The sequence below is a fragment of the Corvus kubaryi genome, unplaced genomic scaffold (genome assembly GCF_017639235.1).
Source record: "Corvus kubaryi isolate FWS band 111438036 unplaced genomic scaffold, C.kubaryi_AGA036_p1.0 split2-37374, whole genome shotgun sequence".
Lineage (NCBI taxonomy): Eukaryota > Metazoa > Chordata > Aves > Passeriformes > Corvidae > Corvus > Corvus kubaryi.
In genome coordinates, this window is record NW_024582082.1 from 5636472 (window position 1) to 5660966 (window position 24495).

At 39.5% G+C, this 24495-nt stretch overlaps 1 protein-coding gene across 1 annotated transcript; it reads right to left on the bottom strand.

Annotated features, from left to right (window-relative positions):
* Positions 1–4653: 4653 nt before the first annotated feature.
* On the bottom strand, positions 4654–24467 carry DDX46 (DEAD-box helicase 46). Its single transcript, XM_042014590.1, has 23 exons — positions 24385–24467; positions 21858–22040; positions 21461–21601; positions 20451–20568; positions 20132–20297; positions 19679–19830; positions 19239–19352; positions 18471–18636; positions 17980–18100; positions 17461–17636; positions 16910–17031; positions 16021–16099; positions 14142–14224; positions 13117–13281; positions 12603–12765; positions 11522–11715; positions 10846–10983; positions 10049–10198; positions 9229–9426; positions 8438–8656; positions 7765–7909; positions 7066–7139; positions 4654–6601 (listed from the first exon to the last, which is right to left on the bottom strand). Exons 1-23 carry the CDS (start codon positions 24399–24401, stop codon positions 6554–6556), a joined length of 3132 nt encoding a protein of 1043 aa, XP_041870524.1. The 5' UTR covers positions 24402–24467; the 3' UTR covers positions 4654–6553.
* Between the last annotated feature and the right edge of the window lie 28 nt (positions 24468–24495).

Below are 24495 nucleotides of genomic sequence, written 5' to 3' on the forward strand. Positions count from 1 at the left end.
GGCGGGGCGCGCTCCCGAGCGGGGCCGCGCCACGGGGGCGCGCGCGGGGCGGGGCCGGCGAGGCCCCTCCCTCCGCCGAGGGTCGGGGCCGCGCGGCCGCCGCCATTTTGTGGGGCGGGCGGGAAGAGGTGCGTGCGGGTTGGGTGTCCGCCCGGCGAAGGGACACACACGAATCCCGAGTGCTTCGGGCACTGTGCATGGCCACGCGCATCCCTGGAAGCGGGATCAGTATTAATGGTGCTCCCATCACTGCCGTTTGGATAGAGTGCGGTATCTTCTGTCTCAGGCTCACTTAGGTTGGAAAGACCTCTGGGATCACCGAGCCCAACCCGTGAGCAAACACTGCTGCGTCAAACGGACCATGGCACTGAGTGCCACATCCAGTCTTTACTCGAAACACGTCCAGGGGCGGTGACTCCACCACCTCCACTCCACCACACGCTGCAATCCATTATGGAATAGTCCAGCTTCAGGACTATTAGAACGATGTATTATGTTAGTTCTCTTTCCCGGCTGACTTTGCAGTGGGAACAGCTGCCATTCCAGCGTAGCTCACACGGGGCTGGGTCCGGGCATGGACCATCAGAGTCTTGCAGCACGAGTGTGGGACTGCTGGTTATTAAATACTTTGCTTTGTTTCATCCATCTGTGTTCTGAAGAGTTCAGTGTTGCAGTAGCACTTCATACCTGCAAGCAGGAACAGCAAATACAAGGAATACCAACTTCAACTGTTTCCAAAAAGATCCCACAGAAACACGAATTTTAAGTGCCCAGCACATTTCACCATCCAACCTTTTGTTCTCGAGGTCAGTTTTAGTGAAACAATATGACAGCCCACTTGGTGGAGGGCTGTGACCAACATATTTTTTAATCCGCGTTTGTTAATGACTATAACAGATTCCTGTCCTCCATTAGCACCCTTGGTCCATTGACAGCAACACACACATCTTCAAATCACAGGGTCTGAATGAGCACATTGGTCCTTAAATGACTGATGGACAAAAGAGCCTGAAAAACATTGCGTATTATTCAGATGAGGTTTTAGAAAATAAAAGCAAAAAAGACCAGGAAACAAGAACCTGCAGCTTTCACAAATGTTAATTCTGCTTTTAAAAATATTTCCCTCTCCTGCTGTTGTTTGAGGAGCTGACTGCTGTACTCCAGCACTAAGATATTCCATTTCTACAATACTTGGAGCTCTTCAGGCTGAAAATTGCTGTGCAACATCCTGCCAAGATGATGATTCGTATTTTTGCCATTTCTTCCTAATGCATGCAGGAATCCTCACTTGCAATATAAGAAAGTGGCAGGGAAAAGCAGCCTTCATTTAGCTTAATTTAGCAAATGATTCAGTTTATTTACAAAGCTCATCTTTCTGCTGTTCAAATGTCTATTGGAAGTGCCAATGAAAAATGGTTCAGGTCAATACCTTTTCAGTATCCTGCTATTTTAAATATTTTAATCTGGAAGGTGATGGAAGGCTGGGCTCAGCCTCCTGATTTCTGCAGAAATTGTCATCTCAACAGAACACAGAAACCATCAGACCCTAGAGGAGTGGAAGTGTAACATAAGGCAGTGAAACGCTCCATCCCGAGCTGTGAACCCTGAACCCAGCTGTTGTCGAGGCTGTTGCTGGCAGAGCAGAGCAAGATCTAAATGTCTGACCTGAGCTGGCCATGGCTCCTTGACAGCCAGGTTGGTGTCACTACCCTGCATCATGCTCCAAGCAAACCCACACCAGCTGAGCCAGCTCAAATTGTCATCTGGTAGCAATAGGACCCGGTCCCCTCATGTGCACTGTGCTAATAACAACAGGGACCAAACACTGATAAACTGCTCTGCCACTGTCTTGTTTTGTTACAGCTCCCGGGGCCTGAAGCATGGCAGTTCCTCCAGTTGTGAATCCGCTCCCTCCTTTTCTTCCTCTAAAGGACTGACTCATTAGCAGTACCAAATGATTACATTAAGTATCTGTAAGATAAGCGATGCAATGAAACGCTGCCCCTTCCCACATCCCCACAAAGTGCCATTCTCTTCCTCTCTCACTGGAGATCTCGCCGAAGGATCCACATTTTCAAGGAGAAGAAGGGCCTCAAAGCACAAGTTCCTCCTTCTGCCAACACATGAGCTTCTCACCGGTCCTGGGCTCTAAAGCATGCTGAGCAAACAGGGAGAATTCAGTACAGGAACTGCCATGACCTCCTGTCTATTTAACTGTGAATTATCGGAGCTGATAATTTCTACAAATTCACTTCCTCGGTAACTTGCACAGGCAGAGGAAATGTAGGTTTTAACGAAAATCCTTGATCTTAATTCTGAGTGTAACATTTTCCTTGCTCAGCCATTCATTTCAGAACAGTTGCCACAGGGTATTTATTATTTTGAGAAATGTTTGTGATGATGAACTTCATACTTAGAATGGCCAAAGTATAAAATAACTTAATCATATGCTCACTCCACAGTAGGTTATTAGTAATTTCTTAGCTCACTGGAACAACTTAGCTCTGAGATGTTAATTAATTTACCTCTGCTTATGCTGGTCAGCTTGACAATCTTGTATCTCTCAGTTTGACTAAAGAAAAATATTTAAATTTGTTTCAGATGAAAAGTCTCAGAGAAGCAATGTTTGGGTGGCAATCAGTCAGACTAATGGTCATTTATTTAAAAACAACTGTTTCCACTGCAGCTAAAACTATGAAAACAAATCTTCCTGCCTAGCATTGTATAAACATTGTACAAAATGTACATTTTGAGACAAATCTGAGTCCAGCTGTGCCCCTTTTATTTTTGCATTTTTAGGTTACTCTCTGCCTCCTTACAGCCAGCCATAGTTAGCTGGAAGCCAGAATTTATTCTGCAAACACCCGAGCTCTAAGAACACAAACTTGTTTAAGCTGAGACCATATTTGGAAGAGATCTGGGTCAAGAAAAATAATCAAAGGAAAGTGCATTCCTGGAGCATCACGTGAGGAGGCCAGAGTACGCACACAGGGCCCAGAGCTAATGCTCAGGGACGACCCTCAGGAACTCCCTGCCAAGGGCAGGTTTTACACTGATGTTCACCCTGAGAACCACCTCACCAGCAAACTGAGGCAAAGTTAGGCCCTTGTAAACGAGGTGTTCAGCAGCACCATCGATAGTATCATGTCCATGGCAAAAAGTTAAAAACTAGTTCCTGGCCAGCTTCACAGGCTCCATCCTCACAGCCACAGGTGCCTGTCTGTAACCCTGCCACTACTTTGGCAGAAGTAACCACCATTTCTTACAACTGTAAAAATGCCTGAAGGACTGAAACACCAAAGTATTCTCTCACTCCCTGAAATTCCAGCATTCTTTTTCTTATTTTATGAAGATCCCAAATCCAGCCTTTGGTGTTTCTTTTATATTCGTCACAATTGCAGAATTTCAGGAAAACTTTGCTTAACAAAAATCTTTTTTCTTCCACTTGGAAGACTTGAGTACAAAAAGCCCCTACAGATGGTACTTTGAGCCTCGGAATATTTTATTTAATTAACAGCCAAATGCACATTAACTGTATTGCACTGTTCTAATTGTACAAGTAAAATCTAAAGCAGCCAGCTCAGAGAACAGCTACAGAACATGCTGGCTATGATCTACTCATTGTCTGGCTTACACCTTTTATAGCATGAAGTCAACATGCACAGTAGGCCTTGAGCTGCCTGTTTTAAACAAAAGGTGGGAACCATGTGCCACATATATAGTTCAGGGAGTACAGAATTCTGAACTGTGACAGCACACATTTTTATTTTGCTGTGCATTTTTTTTCCCCACACAAAACACTGGATTTAGTCTCTCCTGTTTTCCTGGCTAAGGCATGAATCCTTCACAGTGGTGGGGGGGAGGAGGGGAGGGCTATTGCTGTTTGAATCTCTGGTGGGCCACTTGCACGGAGAATGAGGGAGCTGGGCTGGGGTCAGGGGTCTCGGTCTGCCTCCCCTCCCTGGTGTGGGCCCACTGCACGATGACACCACCACATTACTGTGACATAGAAGAAAAAGCTCATTCATGATCCAGTGCCAAACACCTGTATCACTTATCCACCCAAAACACCACTGCTCACTCAAGTACTAAGAGCATAAAGGCAACTGTGAAAGCTGGTAGTATTATCACCTGGGCAGGTAACAGAACAAGCTCTGCTTATGTGTATTTAAAAAAAAAACCAAAAACCCAGCTCTTCCCACAACTGGCAACATGAATCTGACCAGGGCAGATTCCCTGGAAAGCAGCCAAATCATGATGTTTATAAAGATCTTGCCTATATCCATGGACACGCTTGCAAAGAACTAAATATAGCGGTTTTCATTATTAAATTGTATCTTCTCCAAACTTTTATTCTCATCTTGTTTCCACTGTTTTTTTCCCTGTGTATTTGTTAATTTGAGAGTTTATTTTCCACCGGCTTTTATGCATTTTGCTCCTGTTTTCATGTATCCAAACACCTTCGCTGTGACTTTCTTCCCTAAGTCTGGGCTGTGTCACATTGCATTTCCAGCACAAAAACAAAAGTACAAGCTGCTGTTCACATCACCCTACTCCAAACAGTGTGAGGTTCACTCTCATAGGAAAAAATACAGAAGCAGTGCAAATGCAGAAAACAGAGGAGCTATTCAGAAAGACAGTTTCTGAAAAATATACATTGAAATTACTTTTATTTTTGCTGGAATTAAAAAAACATAGGAATATTGACATTGCATTTAAAACCCCCAGGAAGTTAAAGATTATACATTGTTGTATCTCTGAAATCCAATAAAAGTGTCTCCATCATGCATTTTTTAGGAGATATCACTGTATGAACACGTTGAACCAAGATTTTTAAAGATGTGTCAGGCTGTCCAAACTCCACAGTGCTCTTCATTAAATACACAAAATGTGTCACTCTTCTGGGAAGGGACACTGTCCAAAAGTTAGACAATTCAACAAAGAATTTCTAGGAAAGACATCAAACCCCAGTTCTTATGGGAAGGAAAACTTAGATGTATTTAAAGGTAATCAGAGAGCTTTAGTTTGAGATTTCTGTTTTAGGTTTGGAGAAATGTTACTGTATGTGCTGCTTCTCTGTTCTACTCCATGTATTAATACTGGCAAGTACCACATTAGGGGTGTTCTTATCCTAAATGTAGACTCTTAAGCTGGTGTAATCATTCCTTTGCATCTTCCCCGTACTGCAAATAAGGTACACTGACAGGGTAACAGACAGTTGTATGCAAACACAGAGAGTCATTTAAATTACCTGAAGTTTGGAAAGAAAAGTTGTGAATTTATACAGCCATGATGCAGATTGTATGATTTGTCTTCACCAGGGTTAAAGCAGTATATACACAGCTGGTTTAAAATGACACATTTCTTCTCAATGTGTCAGGTAAGTAAAGCTTTCTATGAAAGTCCTTTTGAAAGTCATCATCTTCAAAGTCTCGCAGCTGCTAGAATGAGACAATTCAAATTGCTACAGCTTTGGCTCCAGACAAGCAGACAGGAGTTAAATGCTTAGGAATAGTGTCCATCATGAATCCTAATGGTTATGGGGATGAGACCTCAAAAACATCGGTCTTGCCTGTCCCAGGAGCTGACTGACTGCAATGATAGCATTTGTGGCATTCATTCATAAATATCACTATACATTTGTACTTAAAGCCATGTCCTAACAGTAATAAAGACAACAATCCTGGGGGAATAATCACATTAAATGTATATATAAGAACACTATAAAAGAGTGACAAAGTTATATTTCATTACAAAAGAGGTTTCTCTTTTTTTTTTCTGCTAATTCCTTTTTAAACTAAAACAGGCTTTCATTCTTATGTCACCAAATGGGAAAGAAAAATCAAATCCTAAAATTCTGATGTTTAGGAAAAAACAGGAAAACTATGGTCATACTACAAAACATTTCACTTTACAACAACCCCAAAGAGTTATCTATTATCTGGATGATAAAGAAAAAATGGGACATGAGAAGGATAAGATCTTAAAACATTTTGAGACCTTGAGTATTTTTGGATAAAATTCTCTATTCTGATCAATGCAAGACTCTCTGACCTTAGGGGGACATTTGTACAGGGAACAAATATATGTGGAACCAGCCAGAGAGATGCTATGGATCAGGAGAAAAATCCTACCTTTATTTTGGTGTTTTATCATTTTTCCAGTATAAATTGATGTGTGAACCATCTCAACAATACGAAGCAGGTACATTCTAACAATTTCCAACACAAATCCCAACACTTTAATTTACTTAACAGTATACTGTCCGTCAAAAAAATTAAAATCTGTTTATTTCACATTCTTTATGATGAAAAGTATATAAACTGCACTTTTAAATTAAATCATGTTCCGCCAAAACTGGTCTGCTTTAAGACTGATAACTTTAGTGGAGAGAATTAAGATGCTTCAGCAAGTATCAATTTTCTGTTAAAAAATGTCCGCAAGACGAAATAAAAAAATTCCTTAATTTACAATAAGCAGTGTAAACAGCAAAAACAACAGAAGCCACAAAGTTTCACGCACCAGCTGCTGGCAGACAGGTAACTCCAAATGCTCATAAAACTTTGTATCTTCCTTTGTTGGTTGGTTGGTAAGAATTTTGCTGCAAATAAAAAAGAGGATAATCACAGTTAAAAGTGAAGAAGGACAAATGAATTGCAATAAAACCCCACTAGGTTATTAGCTGGGTATGTTGTAAAGCTACAGCAAACCAGATCTCTCAACACATATAAAATATTAAAATGAGGGGAATCATTCTCCTCTCCCCTGCCTGATGGTGTTGAAATTAGGAAATTTACTGGGACCAAACTCTTTGAGGGGTCTTCATTCAAAAATCTCTGTCAATGTGTTATCTCCATCTGCTGGCTGGATAGCAGCCGTGTTCTGGCTGATTAACCAGTGTAATGGATTTTTAGGCTGTTCAATAGAACAGTGGTTTTGAGATCTGTAGGTCCCAGTCCCTGATATTAGTAAAACCTTATGCCAGAGCGTCAACATTTGCAGAAGTCAATCTCATAAAGCATACATTAAGACACTTTCCCTCTGCATTCTGGATATTGTACTCACCAATCTGATAAGCTCCTCTTTTATAAGTCGTGTGATTTCTGCCTTTGCTTTCTGTACAGCCAGTTCATTGGCACCTGAAGATAAAAATATGTATTATAATCTTACACAGAAAGTGTTTATGAAGCTTACAGAATAAACATTGCTGCCTACTTTCAGAAGCATAGTAAAACTTGCTGAATATCCTCAGCTACTTGAAGAACACTCTATTGCACAGAATGCCACAGGTTGACTGAGTTCTCTTTTAAGAAAGATACTCCAAACAGTCATAAATGATACTGTTCAGAAATATGTAGGATTAGAGGTTTCTTGATAAAAAGTCAACCATCATGACATTTGCAAAGTTTTTGTTGTAGTAGTTGATGCAATTTCTTATACCTTTAACAGCCTAAAGAGAATTCTATTTTTTCCCTTATTTTACACTGGCATAGACCTCTTTGTGCTTATTCTTTTTCCTCTTTTCTTTTCCTCTCTTCCAAACTGATTTCATAGATTAGCTGTTGTTCTGTCACAGGTGAGGAGAAGCCTCTCTGTGATCCCCATGGATCATTTGATGAAGTGTATTAAGATAAACAAGTGTTTTTCAGTAACTACAGTGAGTCTGTAACTCAAGTGTCTGAACACTGGCTACAGAAATTCCATGTCTAATTACAAAACTAGACTCAGAGCTGTAACAGAAACATTTATAAAAAGAATACATACTTTCTATAGCCAAATAAATCTTTCTTTCTCCTTCCTTGGGTTCTTTGCCTGGAGGGAAGTAAGTTCCCCTGATTGTAATGGCAGCTTCAGAATATTCACTGATTCTCTGCAGTGCTTCTTTGGAGGTAACTTTCCATCTGGCAGTCTGCAGGGTGAAGGATATGGGAGGATCAACAAGGAGAAAGGCACCACACAAAATAGCAATACATTAGTTCTGCCAACGTGGGCAGAACCTCAAATATAAATACAGGGAATTTGTACTTGATACTGTGAAATATAAATCCTCAAAATAACAGAGGAGGTAGATCAGAGCAGCAATATTCTGAACGGCAGAAATACTCAGGTACTAAAAAAAGGACAAAGAGCTGTAGCAGTCATGGCAGTAAAGCCTTTGCAAAAAACACCAGACAGTGTCAGAGATTTGGGTATTAGAGAAGTGAGTAGAGGGTGAAGAGATTTTTGTCTGATAATGAATACTTGTTTTTCTGATACTCTCTGGAGTAAGTCCAAAGCATTGCATTTATATAACCTGAGAAGTAATCACAGATAATGTAGTAATTTCAATTAGGTATCATCAGAAATAGAGACATAATATTTTATTGGTGTAAGTATGAAGAGAGGTTTTGTTAAATAATGATCATTTACACTTGATTACAGCAAAACAGTTACTTGCCTGTGGGAAGTCATTGATCTCTAATTCTTCTTCATATCTCTTAAAGGACTCATTCTGTCCTCCATCCTGTTTCTCTTCCTCCTGCTTCTCTATGGGTACATAATTGAGCTTGGCATTGATTTTTTCAGCCAGTTGCTCTGCAATGGTCTTGGCAGACACAGTAGGAGCTTGAATTGTGCCTCCTCTCAGGATAGCATTTGTAGCCTGCTGCATCACATCCTGTAAAAGCAGAAGTCCATACTGAGAACAAGGTAGCCAAAAAAAGTCCTATATAAACCAATAAGGGTTTCATTAAAGTTCTCTATGTAATGTAATTGTCTACATAACAAATACACTCTCCAGACTTCTGCTCTTCCTTTCTTCCTCTCAACAACTCCCTTCACACCTCCAAATAACTTACTGGTCTTTCATATTTTCAGCTTAAAATATCTTTGGACATTCCAGAACAATTAACCTCAATCTAAACACATTGTACATCACATGTACATCTCATGCTTCAGCAGAGAAAGATGTTCTGCAACTCTGCCAAAGCTGACAAAACTAATTGTGCAATGTTATCAGTAAAGAACTGACTCTTTGCCAAGGCAAAGCATTTATGGTTCTGTAGTAAGTCTTATAAACGTATCAGCTCACTTACAAATCCTATATAAGTAGTTAGCCCAGCCCAAATGAGATAAACAATGCAGTATGTCACTAGTGTGCAGAAACACTAAATCAAATGGCAGACACAGAACAAAGAACTGAACAACCTTTATTAAAAAAGAATAACATTGGTCTGTAAAGAGCCTGACCTTAAAGTGGAAGGGGACCATGACTTGTGCCTCTGCTCCAAGATTCTTCTGGGCATTGATTCTCAAAGCCAATCTTTTAGCAATTTCCAATTTTTCTGCATTCCCGGCTGATGGTGTAGGAGCATTTGATGTTCCTGGTGCTGCCATGTCTTTTACTCTTTTCTTTGAATTGAACATGCTTTCAATTTGTTCATCAATCTAAAGAAAACAACAATTATATGATCACTGCATTTACCACTATATAATCTTATCATCATGGAGAAAGAAACACTAAGGGGCATTTAGTTTACATGCTTTTAAAGAAATTAATCTTGTAGAAATGGCAGAAGCCTGCCCAGAACTACAGCTCAACAAAAAGATGATCTAATCAGGAAAATGTCTGAACACAGTGTTTACTTGCAAGTCACAAAAAGGAGTCTATCAAACATTAAGAAAGGAATCTAGTAAGATTTAGAAATAGGAAATGCTACTATGAATGTCTTTAAAGCAATGCAAATAAAAATATGTTTGCAATTGAGGACAATCGTTCTATTTCACTTACGCAAGATTATTATCACAAATAATTTATGTGACATTTACATAACTACACACATTAAGTATAAAACACCAGTAAGTCAGAAAGAGACACTGAAGATCTTCCTAGATCTTGATCTTCATAGCTGTATCTCTACATTTGAAGAATACATATGGTCAGTAACAAAGGTCACAGAGTAACTGAAATCCATGCACTCTGCAGCGTGTGATGTAACCTACTGAGGAAGAAAATCAAATGAATTGAGAAAATCCATAAGCAACTTAAATCCTATTCCCAGATGCTTACATCAACAGCTGTATCTTCATCATCTGAATCTTGCAAGCCAAGAGCTGCTTTTTGTAGCTTCTTTCTTTCATTAGCCAAAGCCTGTTCTGTTTCATCAAACTTAAAACCTTTGCCAGAGAATCCACTGCTTTTCTTAATCAACTTTCCCTCCTGAGAACAAAAACATGTATTATCATACTTAGGAGTTTCAAATTCTAGTTCTGATAGTCATAAAATAACTGTAAGATTATACAAATAATTTTGAAGTTCTTCAAAAAGCAAATCCTAGCACATTCATAAAGCTCTTCAAACTTAAAAGCTGCATTTCACAATGAAATGTAATAAAAAAACCTCTGTTAATTCAGCAGAGACAATAGCCTATTGGGATTTCCCGTAAGTATACATTTTAAATGCTTTTCAAATGCAGTAAAAAAAACCCTCCATTTTTTAGTATCAGAAGAACTCCAAAGTCACCGTTCTCAGCATGAGCGAGATCCTCTGATGGCGAGAGCTCTAGAAATAATCATACAAATTCTGTGAAAGAACTTCATTATCTTGTATGTGAATCTTGTTAAAAGCTGAAATGCCCCTTATACCATAGGTATTTATAACATAACAGGTGACAATATTTAAATTCTCAAGAACAGTTCTTTAAATGACATTCAAGATCCCAATCTTGAGGTCCCTGACACACTTAGCTAAGCACACACTTGTTCCCAGTGAGGTGACCCCTGTGTGTACACTGGACAACTGGACCCACATGCATACACAGGCATTAAACCTGGACCAAGCCCTCTAGAGAAGAAAGAATTACTTACAGCCTTCTGTTGGTCTTTGAAGTCAGCCCAGAGCTTCTCCAAATCAGTAGGAATTGGATTCCCAGACAATTCCAAAGCCTTAATGATATCACCAGCATAACGTGCCTGATCCTCAGTAATGAATGTATATGCATACCCCTGGTCAAAATTAATTTAAGAGACAATTAGGAAAAAGCTCTCAAGACACTCCATCTCTAAATTTATTGAAGCACCCTTGCACAGATGCTGATTTCTGGTCAATGAAACTAACCACAACAGTCATGCAATAACGTTTTTTTAGTGGAAGTATAGAATGAATAATGTGATTTCCCAGGAAGCTGATAATTTTGGTAATCATCCAAAGATGGTAAACACAGAAGTCTTTCCTTCCAACCAATCTTGTCATGGTTGAAAGCTTGAAAAATTAAAATCTTATCAATTTAGTAGGGCACATTTCCAACACTAAAAAACACCCAAACTTTCAGCCACAAATGGGATTTAAAAGAACACTCATACATCAGAAGAACATGTAAGTTCCAAATTTCAGAGTGCTGAAGTTCAGAATATTTTAAAAACACTCTTCACACCAACAACACAAACTACTCCCTCTGTAACTATCCCTTGGAACAACTTCATCAAGCAAGAAAGAAGGGGAAAATGCCAGTACTAACCAAACCAGACAACTGAGTGTACATACTTTATTGCCAGCTCGCCCAGTGCGGCCTGCTCGGTGCACATAGTCCTCATAATGGTTGGGACAGCTGTAATTGACCACCAACATCAGCTGCTTCACATCCAAGCCCCTCGCTGCTACAGACGTGGCCACCAGAAGTTTGCAGGTTCCATTCTTGAAGTCATTAATAATGCTGTCCCTGTCATACTGATCAATACCTGCAAGACAAATCAGTTAATTATAAAGCTCTGCTTCAAGCCATGAGGATTTGTACCCAGGTCAAAACACCCTCCAACTTCAAACAACCAAAATCACAAGCAAATAAAACTTCAATACATTCACACTTTCAAAGGCAAAGTACACTAGCCAAAATAACCTCTATTATTTAGAATAACTTTTAATTTTTCAACTATCAAAAGACGTTTTCCCCATACCAAGACCTTCAAAAGCCTTTTATATATTATTTTCAATTTTCTACTTCAGCTGTAACCTCATCTGGAGGTTTTGTCTGTTCTCTAAAGGCAACAGAAATCTCAGAATAACAAGAATATTTTTCCCCTTTTCATTACTGCATTCCTGCTGGAAAGTGATTTTGTACTTACTGGTTTTATATAAAATGCTCTAGAAAAATAATGTAAGTTTTAAAATATACTGGGATGGACAGTATTGTAAAGAAATTTTTCTCCTCTTGGTAATTCCATTATATTACCATTAGTTGATAGAAGGAAAGTAAAGCGACAACTGCTGTTATTGTGGAATCTCAAATAAAAATATCATGTGATACTGCCCAATGGCACTCACTACTCTACAATAACAAGTAGTTAGCAATATTCCCTGAGAGGTGTTAACTCTCAGTAACAGTCCTCTTGCACAGACACAAGATTTGGCATCTGATGACATCTCAAAGGGAACAATGAAGAATAATTACACAAAACTATAATGTCTACTTCAAATTAAGAACAATTATCTTACCCAATTACAAAGCAAAACCTGCTTATGAAGAAATAATAACTGGTACTATACAGGAATAAAGTGATTTTTAACTACTGGATACCAACATTCTAGTTGGGAGTAGTTAATATAAATCCTTAAATTTGCAGATTACCTCCATGAAGAGACAAGCAAGGATAAGAGGCCCTCATTAAATCTTTCAACAACCCATCGGCGTGTTCTTGTTTATCTACAAATATAATAACAGATCCTTTCTCCTGATAGTGTCCCAGTAGCTCCAGTAACTTCAGAAACTTGTTCTCCTCCTCTATGACAATCTGGAAAAAGACATACAAAAGCAAAGTAGAAAGAGTATAATTTGTATCTTGAGTCATTAAACGAATTCAGAGTTTATAAAAGTAAAAATCAAGAACAGGAGATGACTTTTTCAGGCTGTTCCCATACCTAGTGGTAAAACTGCTGTTCATCTTAGTGCTACAAACCAACTTTAAAAATTACACTGCATTTGCAGATTAGGGTGTTGATTTATTTTGAGTTCATGTTTAATAAGGCCACTAAACTTCTAAAAATAAAAACTCTGTGGGTATACTGGTTTATATTCAACATTGCTGGGAACAACCTTTTGCCAGCAAATGAGAAAATAAGCAAGGCAGATGTGTGATACTGACCACATGTTGCTCCACATCAGAACAGACAACACTTCTGCCTCCAACCTGCACTTCTATAGGTTTACTGAGGATCCTGCGAGCCAGGGCCTCCATAGCTCTGGGAAAAGTAGCAGAGAACATGACAGTCTGACGGTCAGGCCTGACGTTGTCTACAATGCGCATAACCTGTGGTACGAGAACATTCCCTGTTAATATCCAAGTGCTGTAACTCAATTTCGCACACATACAAAGCTGTCATCTTTAAAGTCAGGTAGTATCTGCACCTCACAGACTACAAAACATTCTTTATGGATTTCCTCTTGGCACCAAGCTGCCAGCATTGGAAGACAGGCAAAACTTGCTGGATTGAAAACTAAGTTGCATGGCAATATGCAATCTGGCAGCATCTCAGCAAAAATCATAGGAAATGAAGCAGAAACCCTACAGCTCAAGAAATAAATAAAAGGAATTTTCCTAGTTTTGGAGAACAGTATAGCCCATGACAACTGAAAGAGCCCTGGGTGTCCAAAGTTCTCAGCAAGTAATTACTCAGCAGCACTTCCAACATTTTGCTCCTATCTCTTGCCAAGAGGCATCAAAGACTTGATAAACACATTACAACTACTAATACAACACCTGTATCAAGGGATTACACAGGGATACAACATGGCCACAAGTATTCAAAATGAGTGTGTAAAACACCCTGTGTATTACAGAAAAATCTAAGCTATATAGGAATTTATTGAAAGTAAAACATAGAATCCTGAATGGTTTGGGTTGGAACAAACCTTAAAGATCTTCTAGTTCCAACCCCTTGCCATGGGCAGGGAGGGATACCTTCCACTAGACGTGAGGATAACGTGATGTTATAATAATGTGACAATAGATGTGAAAATAATAGAAATACTAGAGTCAGCTTAAACTGCTGTCCATATGCAGCACACCCTTTTGAACACCCACTGACAGTGTAGTAATAATGTAGCATTGCAAAATCCTTGATGTGGAAAATAGCATCTTTTGGCACCATCCCTCATGTCATGAATTACCTGAGGCTCAAACCCCATGTCAAACATTCTGTCAGCTTCATCAAGTACAACGTACGTGACTCTACGGAGATTTGTCACCCGACCTGTGAAAGGAGAGGAAAAAACACATGGGAAACAAAACCAAATGGAAATCTAGTTTCCCTTAGGAATATTTTTTTAAATGTTATATAGTCTCACTATCTTCTAATAAAGACATTAATTAATATTTTAAAAAATTCACTAGATGTGAATTTTAATGTTCACACTTTAATCACACATACATTCTGGGAAATGTGTAAGTATGCACAAGGCCCTTTTAGTTTGTCAAACTCTTCTCTTGCATACCATCATAGGGCCAGAAGAACCTGAAAAATTCAGAAAACTGCCCTCGCCAAAACACATCATAAAACTAAGACTGAGCTGAAGCAAGGAGCCACATCAGCCAGTATCTGACAGCGGCACCTAGAAAAGAACATATTAGAGATTACAGCGCATGTGTGGAAGGCAAAGCCCAGTGCTAACTGCTGCCTCAGAAAATTCCTTTATACACAATCTGTAATGCTTCCTTGGAGCTAAGAATAACTATTTGAGGATAATCATACTAGTTCTAGATCACTGCTAATAATAGGCATAAAACAGAGTAAGCAAGTCTTTTCAAAATGACTATATAAAGATTAAAACCTACCCAGTAACACTCCTGAATTTAAAATCAAGAACCACCCCAAATTCTGGGACAGGTTGAAATAAAATAAGCAAGTTGTGTTTCTGTGAACATTTTGAAATTATCATGGACAGGATAATTAGCACCCTTCCCAAACAAACAGCAAAGAGACTCCCTTTCATGAGAAGGACTTAACTCAAGGATTTTAGAATCGTACTGTCAAACAATATAAATGCATTCAGTTCCACAAAACTGTGGAGTGACACTGCCAAATGCTCTCAGAATGGAAAAGATTTGTTACATTTTCTACAACTATCACTCAGACTTGTGCCTATCAACCTACAGAAGAATTTGGTCCTCTCAGCTTTAGCAAATTGTAGCTGAATCCTCAAATTACTTAGGACATTACGCGCTGCATTTTTTAACATATGGAATTCATACTTAAGGAACAAAGTAAGTATTTCTTAATATCTACATATCTATTTAACATCTTAACACTTTCATCCCCAAATAGTAACTTCGTAAAATTACTTGGGAACAGCATTAATGTACCTACCTTTGACGATTTAAGTCTTGGAAGCCCAGTTCTATATGTCTTGAAGGTACTTTTTTCACAGAAGTTAAATAATGTCAACAGTTTAGTAGAGGTTTTGATGTGGAATAATTTAATAATAAAACTTTATCTAATAAGCATGCAATGGTTACACTAGGACAAAACCTCTTAAAGCTGCAGTGGCTTGGTTTAATCAAACTGAATATCTGATATAAGGTCAGTTCTTTTACTTTTGAGCAGGTATTTAGGGAGGGCTTCTTTATCTATTTTTTAGAGCAAACAGATAAAGGCAGAGTCAGATGCTCTTGTAAAGTGGGGAACTGCTGAGCTACTCTAACATGAATAACAGATCAACGGGCAGACAAAATAAGCAACTGTTACATAACCTTTATCTAAATGACTTGAAGTTAAAAAATTTGGACCAGCACATCTCAAGTTTAGCAATGATAAACATTCTCAAAAATGCTTCAAGAATGTAGTATTTCCTGTCCTCCCAAAAAAAGTCAAACCAATATATGCTTAAACCTGTTATTAGTGCTATATATTCTCAAAAGCTAGATAGTGCAGCCTGAAGAGACATAAGAAAATTCCATAAGACCATTTAGCAAAATACATGATCTTCTGAATTTGTTAGAATTACACAACAAATGTAAAAAATTCTCCAAAGGAAAAGGTTTTCTACTCACCATTGTTAGCTGCTAACATGTCAATCATACGTCCAGGTGTGCAAACAATAATTTCAGCACCTCTTTTGAGTTCAGCTATCTGATTTCAAAACACAGTAAACAATCTATTAGTTTTTGCTTTGTGATTTCTTTCAGGTTTTTTAAAACATATATCACCTTGCAAAAAAGAAAACCACCTACATTGTAATACAGCTGTTCTACTAATGTGAATTAGGTAAAGATTTTTCATTAGCAATTTCTTTAAGTCTTCAGAAAACTTTGCTTCCAAAAAGAGTAATCCCTGACAGCCTGAGTTACCCCCAGCTGAAGTAGTTTTAATGAGGATATTTCTTCAATGCAGTTAAGAGCCTGTAAGAAATATCAGTGTTACATCAGGGACAAGTGATAGCAGACACACCATGTTCCATCACAGATGATCACTCCTGTTGTTTCCATAAATGGGTGGGATGGGGGTGTGGAAACCCTTGAAATTAATCTCTAAGTTACTTCAAGATGCAATATTTGATAATGCAATAAACCAGTGTTATCATTTTCTGGCTTTTTTTATCTTAAGGGGAACTCTCAGAAAAATACAGCTTCTTAGTAACTTTCAAATTATTATATCCCACTAATAATTCAATTTTAATTTAATGGTCAGTACATACATAAAGAGAAACAGTCTGAAACATTTAAGGATTGTATTTGAGACTTTCCAAAATCTGTATGTTTAAGGCTAAGTTACATGCAAAGCTTTTTGCATTATTACCATTCCCACTGAGCAGATCAATAATGAAGACTGCAAATGTACTGGAATCATGGAAAAGGAAAATCAACTAATTTTGCTGCAAAAGTAACATTAACTAATAAAGCCCAAGCATTCTTTGACAAGACAGGCATGTGTTTTGCATACCTGTTCACTGATTCCTGTTCCTCCATAAACACAGACAACTCGAAGCCCAAGTGTCTTTGAGAATTTCTTGCACTCCTTGGTAATCTGCAAAGCCAACTCACGTGTAGGTGTCATAATGACAGCTGAAAAGCAAAACATTTTCATCATACATTGCAATATAAGAGATCTTATAATTTACACAATAGAAATTAATCTTTTGTAATGATGTTTACAGCAATTTACTTCCTATTTTTAAGAATGCAATTTCAAGGAAAAGATAATTGACACTATGAGGAAGGAGTGGAAATCTGGTCTAAATCTAAAAATCAAAGGAGCAAGGTCTCCCAGATATGTGGACATGGGAGTGCTATTGAAACAACATTAAATAGCACTGTGATCATAAAACAACATTAAAGAGCATGGTGATCATTAACTAAAAAAAAAGCCACTTATCAATGGATATTAGTAAGCACTTCTCCCTATGACCAAGAGAAGAACTGAAATCCCATCTAAAGCATATACTTGAGGTTATATTTATTTAAATAGTAACTTTGAAAATAAAATCTTTTTACCTATGGGACCTTCTCCTTCTTCTAATGCTCTCTGATCCATAATGTGTCTGAACATGGGCAAAAGAAATGCAATAGTCTTTCCACTTCCTGTTTTAGCAATGCCAATCAAATCCCGTCCATTCATAATTGCTGGAATAGCCTGGGTTTGAATGGGAGTGGGCTTTTCATACCCATGTCTTAAAGAAGGAAAAAAAAAATTTTTAAGAACAAAATAGAATTTGACAGATGTGAATCATGATGTCATGCTAAATTTTTTTGCATATTCATATTTATATATACATACCAGTGCAATTCAAAAAGTACAGTTCAAAATGAGCAGCAAAAACATGATACAAACGGCAGAGACTAGTTAATAACAGTAATTGAACACTGAGTGACAAACACTCTGATGACTATGTAACACTTGCAGACATGGGCATGTGGCATTATGCAACAAAGTAAAAGGTCCTTCTCATGGACATGCCACAGAACACAGTGAGCAAAATCAAGGATGATACAGTTCATTAAGTGCTTGCTTACTTTTTGAGGGCAGTGAGAATCTTCATGGAAATACCACATTGTACCCAGGTTTTTATTGGTTTGGGACAGCCTTTTCCCTTGACTGTAATTCCTTCCAGCTCCAGCCTGTACACATTTACCTCTGCAATAGAGTTTACATTATAACAGAGTCAAACTTGACACTTCTCTACTACCTTGATCAAAAAACTCTTACTTTGTCCCTTAACATGAAATACTAATTTTATCACTACCAGAAAAACAGCTTTTTGCTTGTTACACGTGAACACAGGAGTTAGGCTGAAAGGACTCAGATTAATTTTCCAACCAAAGACTCATATATAATTATGGTACGTTATCAACAATAGTGATGCACCTGATTTAACACTTTTTTATAGCAAGCTGCTCCAAATGCTTTTTATATTCCGAAAGCATTTGCTGTTCCACAGCACACTGAAATCCACCATTCTTTTCTTTAATAGTGCACAAGGTGTTCTGGTTGTATTTGTCTTTACCTTCTTGAGTCATTTTAGCTAGTTCTGGTACTTCAACATAGAAGTTTTTCCTGAAAGGTTCATATTCTATCTTTCCATGATCCACTGGTTCTAGCAGCTTTCTCTGCTTGGTCTGATAGCCAGTCAGGGCAGTCTGAAGATCAACTTCCTCCTCTTCTGAGGAATACTGTAGAGATCACAATTTGTGTGTATATTAGGATTAATGAATTATGATGGTATTTCCTTTTTCATTTATAGCGAAACTATTCAGAAGAAACAAGTACTTCTTACTGTATTAGACATGAAACTGAAGAGCTGCTCTCAGCTTAAGAGGCCCAGTTGTTCCTTCCCCTAATTCTTTCATGTTTCTCCCAAACCTTAACTCTCACCATGTTCTGTATCACTTTCACAACTTTACCAATGCCAGCTACCAGGCCTGACATTCAGAAATAATCACTGCCATACAAAAGAAACAGTAAGAAAAAGCAGCCAACCAGCAGACTAGTGTCCCACTGCAGTCACAGATCTGACAGATGTCCCCACCTCAGCTTTGAAGGAGCACCAATAGCACTGGAACCGCAGCCACAAAGCATGGCCTGACGTGGCTGAGCTCCAGGGCCTGCAGGTTATTGAGTCTGTGACTCAGGCAAGGCTGTCCCTCCACAGCCTCCCGAGCAGCAAAATACCCACACCCTTCACAGCTCTTCAGGCCAAACACACACACAACCACAGGAAGCAAGAAGAGGCACTTTGCCTTTTCACAGGAGAAATGAAAAATATTTCCATTACCTCCATTGCATCTTGGTCATTCTCCATGAGCTCCCCTTTCTTCTTTTCTGACTCAGCAGCTGCCTTTTTGGTTGTCACCACGGTTACCACCTTGGTAACAGTTGGTCCAGTTTTCTATAAGAACAGTTTAAAAAAATTAATGCACTACTGTATAAAACAAAACCCATCCTGTAAAAAACATACAGAATATTTGTACTTCTGGATGCATTATGCTGAGCATTTTTTCCCCACTTCCCTCAGTGAAATGTTGTAAGAAAAATGCTTGCTAAAACAGTTGCATAAAAACACCAGGAAATGAAAGTGAAAGCAAACATGCATTAAGTGCATCTAAATTCTTGCTTTTTTGCATTTCCCCCATTTTTTTCCAAGCCATTTTGCTACTAAAACACAAAGTTATCTTTGCCTTTTAAAAATAAGTAATCTTTAACAGGTGATTTTACCTTTTCACTCCCACCTCCACCTTTCACACTTCTCATATTGAACTTCTTGACCTCTTCTTTTACTTCTTCCATATAAGCATCTAAAGGATCTAACTCCTCATCTTCAACCTCATTGCCTTCTTTTTCTCCTTCTGCAGTTTCCTCTTCATCATCTAACAACAGCAAAAAAGATAGGGATAAAAGACAGGGAAAGATGTAAGTCCTTGTATGTGTCAAATTATTGTCTATCCAAATAATTACAGCCCAGTGTTGTTACTATATAATTTTTCCTAATACAAATCTCTCCAGTTGGTTTATCAAAAATGTATCTTAAACCATTTGACACCATGACCAGATTTAGGCTTTATCATTCTATGGTTCATATTCTGAAGAGTAATTAGATGCTTTAAGATATTGTAATAAAAATATTACTAGGAACAAAAGTATTCTGTTATATATAAAGAGGTTAAATACCATCATCATCTTCTAAACTCCATTTTTTCCCCTGTTTCATCTCTTCAATTTCTTTTTTTAGCTCTCCTATGTTTTCCATTGCCTTCTTGCGTTGTTCTTCCCTCCATTTCTCCACTCTTTCTTTTCGTTTTCTCATTTCTTCTTCTAGTTTGTTCTGATCAAAATTCTATCATAAAAACCAACCAAACAATGAAAATTAATAGCTGCTGGCTTTAGCCTATGCTTATTTAAACAAACATAACCATTGAGTAAGCATGCTGCAGAAGACTGGACATCCACAAACTTATCTTGTAAATTTACAAGTGCTAAAAGTCTCTACCTCAGTAGCCACGGCATTTGTGGTAGCATCTTTATCCTTCTCTTCCTCTTTGTCGTCTTTGTCTTTTTTCTTTTCTTTGGAAACTTCCACACCTTCTGTCTTTTCTTTAGATCTTGATCTGAAAGGTAAGATCAAAGGTTTCTTAGAACATTACGGCTTTTCTCAGGGGGACGATACATATATGCTGGACAGAAACAGAACTATGATTACCCTGTTATGTTTTCAAACACCTTACAAAACACACTGCTTCCCAGACAATCTTTCCATGTCATGGAATTATTTCCTCTAACTACCAGAAATGTCGATGCTAACCCAATTCACTGTCATGTGCCTTTCTCATTTCTTTGCAGACTTCATTTCAGAGCTCTTACAATTGATACTCCAGTTGTTCTGCACTTTATTTTACACCTCCTTGAAGTCAGCATTTAGAAAAGACATAGAAAAAATTTCCTGTTTGTGGAATTTCTAGAGAAAGGTAAAGTGATCTAGCATATTGCCAGGGAAATGTGAGCATCCCCCTAAAGACACCATCCTGGCTGACAGACAAAAGCCCTTCTCCCCGGGAAAAGCTACTCATGTGGTGCAAATGTAACACTTGCTCTGAATTCAAAACCCATTTATCACAGGTTTTACTGTCCTTGCTTGCATCCAATTTAAAAAAAAAGAATGCACCTAAACTAAATTTGTGCTAACTTACAACAATAAATATAAAATTCACTTTAGCTAATTGAATCTCATTAAGCTTTTTTCTTTGGGCTATTCTAATACAAAACATACACTTATTCCCAAAGCCTTTGTGATTCCAGCTTGTGATGATTTCTTGAGTGTCATCAATGCTTTTTCTGTATACAGACTGTTGCTACCATTTATGGACTTCCCACTCATTTTACAGCAGAGCCTGATTATAGTCTGTTTGCAATTATATCTGAAAACCCTATCAAGATATATTTAAAAGACAATGACCTTCAGTAAGCTTTCACACATTTCTAAAGCCAAGAACACAAGAATACCTGTTTTCTGTTTTCCTATTCTTGCTTGGACTGGAGGATCGAGACCGTCTCCCTCTACTCCTGCTCCTCGAGCGCCTCCTCTCTCGGCTCCGGGATCGTCTTCTCTCTCGGCTCCGTTCCCTTTCTCTACTCCTTGAACGTCTGACACGCAACAAAATTGTCTTTACTACAACTTTAGCCTTCTGTTGAGGAACAGGTTATAAAAGGAACCCACCAATCATCAAGACCACTAAGAACTTATAAACTCCAGCACCAGCAAGCCAGAAAGCATTTAATAAGCAAAAAGCCTTAAGCACAGTGAAATCTCCGGCGGACATCAGCAGAGTAACTAACTGGAGTGGGAGAACATCAATATTCAGTGGACAGGCTGATGCTTTGACTGGAGCCGATGTCTTACCTTTGACGCTTTCTGTCCCGCGAGCGAGACCTTCTCTTGTCCCTGCTGCGTGACCTCTCCCGTCTTCGATCCCGATCCCTGCTCCTGGAGCGCCTGTCCTCACGTTTCCTCTTGTCCGATGGGGAGCGACTCCTGGAACGGCTCCCGGAGCGCCCCCGGGATGCAGAGCGCTTCCGATAATGCCTGTGTGGCACATTCACACAGCGTGAGCATCAGAACCACGCGCAGTTAAATGTGTTTGTGAGGTGGTCAAGCAAGCAAAAAATATTATCTTAATTTCTTGGACTTTTTAAATGTCTAAACTTTTGTAATCATCTTGCCAAAGTGATTAATATATATATGTATTATATACATAATATGCATATACACTCCTAATGATGCTGAAATTAGAAGGATTATTTGGTCACAATTTTGTTTCAGTTTTAGATTACTACTACAAGCACATCATGAGAACACCAGAGCATCAAGAACAATTTCCTTTTCAGAAATCCACTGATATCTGTTTCATATATAGGAAAAGCTGAAGGCTCTTTGAAGCTATCCCAAAATCTGTCAAGCAAAAATACTGCTCTTTGTTGCTTTTTATACAATACGTGTTTACTCATGCAAAGTAGGTAAACTATACCTTTGCTCAACAGGAAAGCTGCCACACTGGAATTAAAGAAACATAAACCCCTGAGGATGCGATACAGCTGTGGTCAATACCTTTACCATGCTGACATCAATAGAAATTCCATAATATCAAACCTCCCAACAGAAGTTGACAAAAGTCAGCAAGACTTGAGGGGTGTGTGATGGAGATGGGTGTCTCCTTTCCTCCCCTCATTAATGCTCTTATCCCAACCACACTGTGGGGCATAGCAGGGCTAGGAATTTTCTAGGAAACTCTTCATCTGAGTGTACAAGTCACAGAGGGATGTTTACTGTGACCATTTCCTCTTCCTCCAATTCCAGATTTTTGGTCACCATGCCAGAATAATTCCCTTGTTCACTCTCCAGTGGCTCAGGACTCACAGACCCGTTCTCCTAACGAGCCCAGTAGTCATGCTAGAGAAGCAGGAAAAAGCAGAGAAGGCAAGACTCTAAGCCCCCCAACTGCTTGTTTCACTTCTATCGTAGTATTAAAATAGGTCAGCATTAAAAATAACAGTATATTTATACTTAAGTCTATGTTATGTGGTATATTTAGATACCACATGCATTCGGAGTTCATACAGTAGCACATCCTGCCTATCAGTAGGATAACTGAGTGCCAAGAATATCTGTCAGCATTGAGATTTTAAATTTCTTTCCCGTCTCCATCACAAACTTCCATGGGATTTGCTCTATACTTCTTCTCTTTCTAATATTTTAGTTTTAGAGAAATAATTTTGTTTTTAAGTTTTTTTCCTCTACACTGTGCAATAAAGCCAAAAAGATGATTTCAGGTTGCAGAAGCCCCAGTGCATGGAACATTTCTTCACACCAACCCCAGCACAGGCAGCCCCCACCCATGTCCACTCACCATTCGCTCTCACCCACTTACCATTTCTTCACTTCTAAAACTTTTCGTACGTTAAAATAGAAAAGTAATACAAGTTTAAACCCACTTTTAACATTCCTTTTAGCCCAAACAGAAAAACCTTGTCATTTGCAGCAGAGAAGCTATGCTGTGACAAGCAAGGGAGTCCTGCTGGATGGAGTGCCAGAGCTTGGCTTTCAATTCAGGTGGCTCTAACGGGTGTCCTGTACCGCCCACTGCTGCCCCAGCTCATTTGGAGCTAATTTAGGTAGATCTGTGGGAGTGCCCAGCTCTGCACTAGATCACTAACTTGAGCCTAAGGTTGTTGTTAAAATTTCAAGTCATCTGCCTCTCTTGGTGTAAATCTCCGTTATAGACCTGGAAGCTGTTACAGTGTAGTACGACCGCATGTGTGGCCTGTCGTCTCAGCTTTAGTATTAAAATCTAACTAAACTAGGAAACAGAGGCATATACCCGACAGCACTTGCAAACTGTGGCATCGGTTTAAAGCCTGATAGGTGTGAGCAGCTCCATACCATCTGGAGCACAGGCTTGGCCCGAGACACACGCAGCACAGGAGGCCATTACTGCCGAGCTGGTTACAACACTAACTGGGTCTTTATATCAGCTGCGAGAGAGCAAAAGATACGCGATCCTGCATAAGTACAAAAGGCACAAGCAAAAACATCTAAAGCAGATTAACCCCCTTACGTGGCTAATTATGGCATTTTGGAACACGCCGGCGAAGGCCGGAGGAGTTCCAGGAGCCACGGGGTCGGTGCCGGTGAGCCCCGGCACCTCGGACGCACCTAGCGCTGGCACCCGCGGCCCCGGCCCTGCCCTCAGGGCCGGCTCCAGGCCCGGGCCCTGCCGCGGCGGCCTCAGCGCGCCCGCCGACCGGGAGAGCCCACGCCACCCTTTGTCCCCCTTACGGCCGCCTCACTGCGCCGCGATCCTCGAGCGAGCCGCGAGCCCCGAGCGCGCCGCGAGCCCCGGGCGCGCGGGGCGGCGGCGCCGCTCCCTCACCTGGACTCGCGGCCCATGGCGGCGGCGCTCCCGCTACACGGCGGCGGCCATTCCGCGCCCGCACGGCCAGAGCCCGGCGGGGAACGCCGCCCCTTCCGGCCCGCGCCCCGC